Source organism: Drosophila ficusphila, unplaced genomic scaffold, assembly GCF_018152265.1.
Source record: "Drosophila ficusphila isolate 14025-0441.05 unplaced genomic scaffold, ASM1815226v1 contig_414, whole genome shotgun sequence".
Taxonomy (NCBI): Eukaryota; Metazoa; Arthropoda; class Insecta; order Diptera; family Drosophilidae; genus Drosophila; species Drosophila ficusphila.
In genome coordinates, this window is record NW_025064328.1 from 6,107,701 (window position 1) to 6,118,439 (window position 10,739).

Sequence of the window (10,739 nt, forward strand, 5' to 3'; positions counted from 1 at the left end):
GAAGAAGAAAATGGCGGGAAGGAAAGGAAAAGCCTTGTCTTGGCTCGCCTTGCTGCTCAGATTACGATAATTATATTAAAAATAAACTCTATGGGATTTCATTTAGTTTTCAGTACTATTAGTACTATTACCAAAGTGTTTTTGACCTTGTGGAGTAACGAAAAACTGCGGGAAAAGCAGCGGGAAAACGACAATGGCAACAAATAGCGATAAGCATGCCATTCGCATGACATGCAATCCATTCAAAATGTCCCAACTAATTAAAATGCACTTCCAAACTCTCTTTTTACCTTTTTCCCCCTTTTTTTTTGCCTTTTATTAATCATTTTAAGGCTCGGCTTCTCTTTGGGCGAGCAGGCCAAATGAAAATTCTGTGGCACGGCAAATGCAATTTATACGAAAAATACTCGTACTCGTAACCTGAGCTTAAGCTGCATTTTATCGCCGGCTAAATGGAAAGAGGTCAAAGGGGAGGGTTACAAAGGTGCGATAAAAAACTGAAAAAAATAACCAACGCATGCAACCTACCAAAAGCAACAGCAATAAAACTATGAAATATACATGGACGAAAACTGAGTGTCCTTGTGCCTCACGAAAGCTGAATACGCTTTTCCTTCTTGCCGTACATTTTCCTTAATGAAATAGTTTTCGGGGCAAATGGCATTAAGCAGGGAATGTACTTTAATTTACTTTTTTCCTCCGAGGCGGAACATTTACAGTTTTACATGGAAATGCAACGAAATGAGTCCGTGACATGACATGCCGACGCAAGTCTGACATGGAAATGTGAGGAGCCAATCTGGAAATGGGAAAATGTGCTGCGAGAGAAAAAACGTTGACAAGTTAAAATCGAATTGTATACGAATGGTATGTTATTTTTGGGTAGTATTCATTTCCTATTCATAATGGGAAACAGGTTATAATAAATATTATATAAAATGTAAACAAAATGAGTAATGAATGAGTACTTTTACTGTACTTAATTTTATTTCTTTTTTTTAAACTTTAGGGGATTTTCTCTTAGTGAAGGGAACTGGGGACTTAAAACTCACATGATGGACGGACGGACAGGCTGGAAGGAAGACTGATGGCTCTGACGCATGGAGAGCGGGAAGGAGCGATAACTTTTCTACTTACGAATACGAATACGAATACGAATACTCACAATTGCCGGTCTTGCAGCTCCTGCCCAATTTCGCTTTGGTAATTGTGTTGCTCCTGCTTTATCCTGGCCTCTCTGGGGTTGGGGTAATTATACAAGGCGTTTTTCGGCAAGTTCACGAAATTCGTACACCAAGGACATGTTAATTAAAAAATTTCGTCAAATAATACTGACGAAACCGAGCATATAGATGAGTCAGAAGGTGAAATGATATCATCAGCAATGTGCTGAAAGAATATCTTCCTTTTTAACAAATTTAAGATAATATAAATCATTTCAAGAATTAATAAATAAGAGCTCTTTAACCACTTTCTAAACTTTCTAAAACCTTTCCCAATGTCTTCTATGTTAAACTGAAATCCGTCTGCTCCAATTTCACTGCAAACAATTCGTATTTATTCATTATTAACTAAGCGCTGCCGCCTTTTATTTGAACGGGCAAACATTGGTTTTTGCCTTTTCTACGCCAGATTTTGACAAACAAAAAAGCAAAGCTTAAAATGCTCAAAGCCAGCTTGCTGTTCTCGGATTTCACTTTCGTTGGAGGTCAAATATTTGCGGTCGACAAAGAGATGGAAAAAGGTAACTACTATAAAATCGAGTGCTACAATTGAACCAAGGCAGTTAGCATCCAGCTATCAATCGAAACAATTAAGAGTCACCATGAAGTTTATTGTCTTTGTAATGTCCACCTTGGTGATTTTGAGTCTGACTTACCAACTGGAGGGACGAAGGCAGATCTATTGCCTGTGGAGCACCAAAAGGACCTGCTCCAAAACCACTCCCAGATGCATTCGTGTTCAAACTGGCGTTGATGGCAATAATGCTGCCATCTATTCATGCAAATACTACCAGAACGATTGTAAATATCTTCTGGATAGCTGCAAGGGTAACACAAGTAAGTATATACATTCTAAGTATGTATATATATAAGTTTTCATATTTAAATTTAAAACTACTTACAGTTTATGGCCAACTTGGAATGGTGGCTGATGTACTCACACAATGTATAAATAATAATATCCCAATTGGAGGAACTGGAACTTGCACATAAGTTGGGTTAATCAAAGCAACTAACTTTTAACTATTTATGGTTTCAATATTTATGGTCCATTCAAATGTATTCTTATTTATTAAACGTTTTCCTGTTTTATTTAATAAAATCTATTGCCACTTCACCGGAAGCCACACATTGTTCAATTTCCCGATTCTGGCATTCAATCTCAGGGCCGATCTGACTGCGAAAACGATTCATTTAAACGGTTTCGGGTGCTTTTGCAACTCGTTTAGCTTTTAATGGCTTTCATATCGCCATGATGTATGCTTTAACGTTTTCCCTTTTTTCGCCCTTTTTTAATTGCATTCGCATAAATCGCACTACTTGGCTGGCAGTCGGGGAAAACGAGGGTAAAATTATGGTTATGGCCACGCAGACAAGCGCACTGGCCCACACACACACACACACACAAACATACAAACACACTCACACACGCGGACAATGTAAATTTATGGAGCTTCGCTTTTTAGTTTGCAATTTTTCGCAATTTTCTTTCTTTTTTTTTTTTTTTTGTATACAGCGGATGCGGATGGCGAACGCCTGCGGATGCAATTAGAATGGCACAGTGAACACTCCTGCACACACATAAATAATTGTTTGTTCCACTGAAATATAGGTCATTACGAAACATTTTTGCAGCGAAAGTTCAAAGTATTAGCATAATTTTTGAATAAATCTTCACTGGGTTTCTTTGTCTCAACCACACAAACATTTTTGTTCCATGTGCGAACTGGAAATTACTTTAAAGAAAGATTTAGAAAATACTAAATGGTAGTGTGTTCTTTTCTTTTCTTTTTGAAATGTTTTATAATTTCGTAAGTATCCCTTTATCCCCTTTGTATAATAATGGGCGTGATACTCGAAGAAGAAGACGATGATCCCAGAATGGAAGACAGGATGCTGGCAATTGCGGAATTGGAAGTGGAACTCGTTGAAGTTGACGATGAGAAGGTACTTGTGCAAGTTCCAGTATTGTTTACAGTTATACTGGAACAGTTCCCAAGATTAACCACATTCCAGCCTATGAAAAAAAGGAATTTAGAGGTTAAATTAAAAATTAATAAATATGTATAAGATATTCTTATTGAGAAAAATGTACTTAATATTCTAACAAAAAGTGTTTCAACCAACTAAAAACCGAAAATCTATATAAATTTGTTTAGAATCTTGATGTTAGATATTTCTGGGACACTTTTGAATACAATTATTGGATGGTACTCACTTGAAACAGTTGTCTGGCAGTTGGCCCGCTCCATGAGGCACCTGTTCATGAAGCGATGGCACCTGCGGGTGGAACTCCATCGAGCACAGACATTCGAGTTGACGGAGCAGCTGGTGGTTGTGGTTCTGCAGCGGGAGGCTGGAGTGGAGCTACTGCTGGACGAGCCACTACCGTTGGTAATCACTATCACCGCTTTTCCATTGGATCTTCGAGCATTAACCGATCGTCTTCTTACTGCAGCTGTTCGGGCATTAGCTCTACTTAAATTCCTGGCCCTCGTCCTTTTAGTTCGTGCATTTACGTTACCTAAATTCCTGGTTCTGGTCCTCGTCACTCTCCTATTCCTTTGGGCTTCGGTGGCCACGGCGATCAGAACGATCACAGCCAGAAGAGCCAAAGTCAGTCGCATTTCAATGTCTAGTTCACTTGCCAATTGCGGTTTTCTACTTTTATACTACCCCATATTTGTTTTTAATTTGTGACCTTGGTAGTTATTTACCTTTCCTCCTTTCTTGTGGGCAAATAAATCTATTTGAATTGAACGCATTGCTACCCAGTCTTAATTCATTCCACATGTTATTAAATTCTTTCGCATTTGTGTAAATATTTCTTAATCTAATAATCATTAAAAAACTCAATTATCACGTCACGTGTGTGCATTAGAAATATTATCAAAATTTGCTGTTTAAATAAAAGGAAGAGTTCAGCATTCTTCATCGAGTTTTAAAGAATATACTTTTAGGCTGTTCATAAAAAGCTTAAATTGCTTTTCATTTCATTTTATTTAGTAATCATTGGATACCATTCTTTATGTTATATGTATATTTAAATCTATTTTATAGATTTAAATTTTTCTAGCGCCGCCTTGCGTAGGGTTTTCCCATTATGATTGGCTGGGATTTCATCTGTGAACCGAACTCCAGCATGAAGGTGTTTGTAGTCTGATGGAATTCGCTTGGCCACATGATCAATAACATCCTTGGCAGTTAAAGAGGATCCCTCTCGCTTTACAATAAGAGCACCTGCCAAGTATCCCGATTGCTCATCGTAAATTCCGACAACACATACTTCACGCACATCTTCAAGCTCTGATATTATATTTTCGATCTCAGCGGGCGAGTAATGTATGCCTTGGTTCTTGAGAGTATCCTTGCTTCGATCGACTATATAAAGAAGGTTCTGATCATCGAAGTAGCCCAGATCTCCAGTGTGGAACCAGCCGTCGGAGTCCTGCATGCGAGCCGTCTCCTCGGGATTTCCAAAGTATCCTTTCCAAATCATACCCGTGTGTGCAAATATTTCTCCAACTTGGTTGTGCTCTAAGTTTTGCCCGTTTTCATCCACAATACGGATTTTCACACCTGGCACTGGCTCCCCAGCGGCTAATCTGCTTTGAATTCCAAAAGCTCTAGCTATATTACCCGATTCTGTCAGCGCATAAGCGTTCGTTAAAATCGCGTTCTTGAAAAGCTCCTGACCTTGTTGCCATTTGGATGGGGTCAACCGTCCTCCACCGAAGATCAAAATTCGAACGGTTGAAAATGCATCCGGGGAAATCGTGGGACAAGCAGTCAGAATCGAGAAATGTTGTTGTTGGAGGAAGAAGGTGTTAATGCTGTACTTTTCAGTGAGATGTGCTATATGATGCGGCTCGAAAGGACTGTTACTGATGATTCGGGTGCTGCCTCGCAAAGCAGTGCTGAGAAACATGTGTATTCCGGATAGCCAATCGAGTGCACTTATGTTGAAAAGTACAGTCTCGCTGTTCGTTTGGCCAGCCTTCAGTAGCCTCTGGTTAGAGATGCAAGCAGATTTCGGAGGACCAGTTGTACCCGAGGAGCAGATTATTACCGCCGTTTGTTGGCCGCCTTCCTTTAAGGATTCTGGTCTGAAAATCATAAGAACAATATAAAAACAAGAAAGGAAGCTAGCTTCGGCAAGCCGAAGCTTATATACCCTTGCAGTCATCAAATATTTCGAAAATTTTATTTGCTATTCAAGAGTCGTTAGAAAACTCTATATTCCAAAAATCATGATTTTCTGATAAGAAATAACAATGTTATCATTTTATTTCCGTTAATTCTATATAGATTTTTCGATCTTTCTTATGGCAGCTATATGATATAGTTGTCCGATTTTTATGAAATTTTTTTTATAAATCAAGGCTAGTTAAAAAACTTGATACTCAAAAAATCATGCTCGTGGGATAAAAAACAGCGATGCTATCAATTTATTTCCATTAATTCTATATATATTTTTCGATCTCTCCTATGGCAGCTATATGATTGAGTTATCCGATTTTGATCAAATTTAATCTGAAATTCAATAACAGTTGGAAAACGCCATCTTGAAGAATTCAAGTCGATCTGATGAAAAACAACGGCGGGAGAATTTTTCATTTCATTCCCTCGTATGGGAGCTATCCGATATAGTCGGCCGATCCGGCCCGTTCCGACTTATATACTGCGTGCAATAACTACACACCTTTTGGGAAAGTTTCAGCAAGATAGCTTTAAAACTGAGAGACTAGTTTGAAGAGAAACAGACAGACGGACAGACGGACAGACGGCCAGACGGACAGACGGAAAGACGGACAGACGGACAGACGGACAGACGGACAGACGGACAGACGTACAGACGTATTCTGATTCTACTCGTGATGCTGATCAAGAATATATATACTTTATGGGGTCTGAGGTGTCTCCTTCACTGCGTTGCAAACATCTGACTGAAATTATAATACCCTTTTGCTCTGCAAGGGTATAATAAGTTATATTACAGGTTAAATATGCTTACTGGTAAAACCTTTCCGTTGAGGTGGGTTCCAAAAGGCTTTCAATGCTTGGAACGCCGTTCATGTGATCGGTTATAGTTATTATCTCAGGTTGCCATTCAATGGTGGCTGCTCGAGTCTTCTCATAAACTTTTCCATCGCAGAAAATCAACTTCGGCTTGGTTACGGAAAAAATATTTCTTGTGGTATCTGTAAAATAAAAAGTTTTTTGTGAATAGTAAAGGGGCTGTATAAAATTAGTTTTGCAAACCTTCATCCAGAACTAAATGAGGAGAATGAAAGGGTGTTCCGTTTAGCAGACACGCCACCGCGAGAGGAAATAGGTAGGTTGAGTTTTGGGCCACAATACCAATAACATCCTTATGGGTTAGTCCTCGGCTTTTAAAGGACTGCGCTATTCGAATTGCCCAATTTAGAGCCTTCTCATAAGTCAGTGTCACTCCGTCGCTGTCATTTATCTTAATGGAAATAGTTAAAATCTTCTATTTTTCTTTAACAGCTGAAACTCACCTGGCACACGTTCTTTGGCCAATTTCTCATATTATCGAATACAACTTCTCCCACAGAAGTATCGTCATTGTAAAGGGATTTTTGTTGCGGTCCACTCCATATTCTTTCCTTCTCATTATAAATAACTGAGGGTTGCGCCATTACTCGATAGCTTTGTACGTTCTATTCTCCGTCGAAAAATATGAACAACTGGCCCAAAACACCAACATACCTAGATCATTTTTATAGCCGATTTAGTGTTTTACAATGCTAACTTTATGAGGAAATTCCATCCAAACATGACAAACATTTTAAGCAATCTTGCTGGATTTTCCACTTCTACAAGGTCGGGGCACTTCGATGAGAAAACCTCGGCAGTGAGCCGCATCCACCTTTCGATAGACTGCAATGAAATGGCTTAAAATATATATTTCTTTCAGATCTGGAGCTTCTCTTACTCATCACGTTGTCACAGTTGCTTAGTTGTCGTTTGCAGTCGTTCTTGAAAGCCTGACAGATGTTGGCTTTTCCCAAACGAGAGCAACTTCTTGTGGAGGAAGTGCAGGTCTTCAGGACATTTTGACGACAAGCTTGGGATCTGGGAGATTTTGTATTAGAAATACTTAGTACTTCACAAACTGAACATTCTAACCCTTTATTGGTGTTGTTGCCGGAAGCAATCAGAAAAGATAAAGCCACCAGAATGATACAAAAGAAGAATGATGCTTTCATCGTGCTTTAAATTTAAATTTAATTTAAATGAACCATTTGCTCATCTGGGGTTTTATACCAATCCAACTTAGTTGGTTTTTCTAAAACGATAAACAATTTGCTCTGCTAATATACATAATAAAGCGAAAAGTCAGCTGAGCCAACAATGATTTATAATTTGAATTCGATTTCGCGGGTTTTGCCTTGAGTATTTTATGTTTATTTTACTATTTTAAATCAATATTTATTAGGTCTAATAAAGTCTTTGGGGAATCGGCTGTTCACAGAGTATACATTTATTTACCTTAAAAAAAAAGAAATATTAGTACTATTTAACATAGCAAACAGAACCCAGTTAAACTTTAAGGTTTTTTGTGGTATCTAAATAGTTAAAAACCCTTCAGATTAATAATATATGAACAAACAATTATTCAAATAAATTTATATTCCTATTAAATAACAAATCTTTGTTTCTGATTAATTTAAATATATTTTATTAACATGAGTAGGAGTCAACCCCTGCGTACGATAATTGGAATAACATTTGCTGTCGATGATGATGAGGAGGATGAGGATGAGGACGAGGATCCGCCGCAGATTCCTCGGGATCCCACACTGATTCCGGAGCACTGGGACAGACTGACCGTCGTGTAGGAGGTGGAGCCTACGCAGGAGGTGTACCGCATGGTGCAGCTGTTCTTGAAGCGATTGCACAGATTCGAGCGGCCATACTTGCCACAGACATTCACCGTCGAGTTCCAGTCGCAGTTTTGCAGGACACAGACTTTCGGCGATGAACTGGCGCTCAAACAGCTGGGAATAAAGCAACAAATAACTGACAGGATAAACAGGACTGTCGACACACGCAGCACGCTTTTCATTTTGCTCGGGTTTTGACTACGGTCTTAACTGCCATTTCTCTTAAGAGCCCGGACTATTTATAGTGGCTCGAGTTTTTTCTTCTTGGCCAAGTCCAATGGCTTCGGCACTCGGCACCTGTGCAAACGTAAAAAGATATGGTGAGAGTTTGGCATTTGGCATTGGCAGATGAACAAAACGTGTGAGAAAGACACCTTGGGTGGTCTTGGTCCATTGCCACTGGCTTACGTGAACTGCTATGAAGTAGTCTAAAAATAGTGAGCTAAAGGTCAATTCGGAATTTGAACTTTCTGTCTAAAACATACATTTTATAAATACATACTCTATCAGGCAGGCTCCGGTTTTCACTTTCACAAGATTCTCTCGTTTTCGTTTTCAAAAACGAAAATTGGTGCTCCGGTTTTCACTTTCACAAGAATTTTTCGTTTTCAAAAACGGTCAAGTTTTTTTTGTCGAAATGAAAAGTAAATGCCTTTTTCTACATCAAAACGGTTCCTAATTTCAAAAGGAAAAAAATAGATGACTCCTTGGTCTATTGATGTTCATTTCACATCATCAGTAGGTCAATCTAATTCGTATTTATTTTTTAAATAATTATTTTCTGACCCCACCTTGATTTCATACATAAAATATTTGCCGTCGGCAACAACAAATTTCGTTTTGCTAAAGGCTCGATAAATCTATTGCCAAAGTTATCGTTAATGCTGCCGTACTTGTAGTGGAACGAAACAACCACTTAAAAATACTTATAAATTGAAAACGAAGAAAAAAATATTTGTAAAGAATAGTCAAATAAGCTTCTTATAAATAAATATGATTAATTTTCTTTCTTAAATGGAAAAAGTGCAGTGAAAAAGTTGTTAAGAATAGTGGAATGAAAACTGCAAAAAAGGTGGCAGCCCCTTATTATGGAAAACAGCTGATTTCTGATGGTGGCTTATTTGAAATTTTTGAAAATGTAAGTAAGACAACTTAATTTACCGATCGTCAGACATATTAAAAACACATGTTTTGCATCTAAGATGTCTCGATTTTCTTAAATAAATCAATTTCTGCCTTCTTTTGGCTTCAAAACAGGCAATTGAAAATATAAAAGTCATTTTTTCGCGTTGTTTACTTTTGACCAAAAAAAGTCAGCTGTTTGAACAATTCCGATAACGAAACGATGACAAAAAGTTTGTGAAAACCGGAGCACCAAAAACGAAAACGTACGTTTTCGCCCAAAAACGAAAACGAAAAAAAAAAGTGAAAACCGGAGCCTGCCTGTATATAAATCTTTTCTTATCTTACCCACTGTCAGTTCATTAATGAGTTACTGAATTTAATAAGCATTTCATGAATATGTAAAATCAACTTTCCTTAAATTTGTTTCAGTGAAAGTCTTTAGGGGTATTGTTTATATGCCTAAATACATAAAGTGGTTTACTAGACATACGTATACGTAATCTACACGTTATTTTAAACGCACCCCACAAGTATGCAATTAAATAAATAAATGTGATAAAATTGTGAAGACGCTTTAACCTTTCTTAAAAATGTTAGTATTAATTAATATAAATCTCAGTACATTGTTCGTATTGTATTTACATGTTTGTATTATTTGTATTGTTCTTTTAGTTTCCATTTAATTTAAATAAAAGTAAACACAATTAGGCCTAGTGAGTCCAATTAATAAAAGTAATTACTCCTTGTTGAAATTATAAATAAAGCTCAAACAAAATGCGTTTTTCCCAACTCTTGTATTTTTTCCCAATGCACTCAGAAGTGCGTGAAGCAAAAAAAAAAAAAAAAAATAAACCAATTGAAAACAATCAGTGTGCACTTTGTACTTTTTGCTCTTTACAATCGAGTGCTTTGTTTTTGTTGTATTGCTTTTTGTTAGTTTACTTATGCCATAAACGCATTTTTATTAAACGCCGTTGACGGCATTGTTAAGTGATTTTTGGTCAAGGCCGCAAATCAGTTTCGTTAATTGGCTTTGGATTGATTTTTTTTAAAGAGCTCTTACTTTACCCACTTCTCTGCTTATATTTTTTGGGAGCTATTTCTCGGAATTAAAGTTGGCTTCTAAGCGCAATCAGCGAGGTATTTGTGGAAAGAAACCGTTTAGAGTTTGGCAATTTACCAGCCGCAGTAATAATGCAAATTTATGCATTATTTTCTGAACGATTTCGTGTGTGCGTGTCGCGCGGTGTTTACAGTTTAGCCGCAGGCTCCAAGCCAAGTCAAGCATCCATTTAGGCCAGCAATTAGTTGCCCATTGAGTCGATAACATGTCTAAGTCATCATATCGCACAATTCTGCTTGCCTGGCCAACTATGTCAACTGTTCATAATGTGTGGGTAGTGAAAAGTTTGCCGCACTTTCTATTGATTCGATGTGACTTCGCCTTATGAATGGTGGCTTAAATGGACTGTGATTGAAT

The 10,739-nt window shown here is 37.7% G+C and overlaps 4 protein-coding genes across 4 annotated transcripts; 1 reads left to right on the plus strand and 3 right to left on the minus strand.

Annotated features, from left to right (window-relative positions):
- The first annotated feature begins 1,825 nt into the window (after window positions 1-1,825).
- Window positions 1,826-2,216, plus strand: LOC108086668. Its single transcript, XM_017183649.1, has 2 exons — window positions 1,826-2,060; window positions 2,128-2,216. Exons 1-2 carry the CDS (start codon window positions 1,826-1,828, stop codon window positions 2,214-2,216), a joined length of 324 nt encoding a protein of 107 aa, XP_017039138.1.
- A 1,961-nt stretch (window positions 2,217-4,177) lies between these two features.
- LOC108086653 (luciferin 4-monooxygenase-like) lies at window positions 4,178-6,970 on the minus strand. Its single transcript, XM_017183637.1, has 4 exons — window positions 6,746-6,970; window positions 6,486-6,693; window positions 6,238-6,424; window positions 4,178-5,329 (listed from the first exon to the last, which is right to left on the minus strand). The coding sequence occupies exons 1-4, from the start codon at window positions 6,884-6,886 to the stop codon at window positions 4,273-4,275; spliced, it is 1,593 nt and encodes a 530-aa protein (XP_017039126.1). The 5' UTR covers window positions 6,887-6,970; the 3' UTR covers window positions 4,178-4,272.
- Window positions 6,971-7,035: 65 nt separating this feature from the next.
- LOC108086619 lies at window positions 7,036-7,456 on the minus strand. The gene is made up of 3 exons (XM_017183595.1): window positions 7,377-7,456; window positions 7,183-7,322; window positions 7,036-7,127 (listed from the first exon to the last, which is right to left on the minus strand). Exons 1-3 carry the CDS (start codon window positions 7,454-7,456, stop codon window positions 7,036-7,038), a joined length of 312 nt encoding a protein of 103 aa, XP_017039084.1.
- A 491-nt stretch (window positions 7,457-7,947) lies between these two features.
- Window positions 7,948-8,319, minus strand: LOC108086667. Its single transcript, XM_017183648.1, has one exon. The coding sequence runs from the start codon at window positions 8,314-8,316 to the stop codon at window positions 7,948-7,950; it is 369 nt and encodes a 122-aa protein (XP_017039137.1). The 5' UTR covers window positions 8,317-8,319.
- Window positions 8,320-10,739: the final 2,420 nt, after the last annotated feature.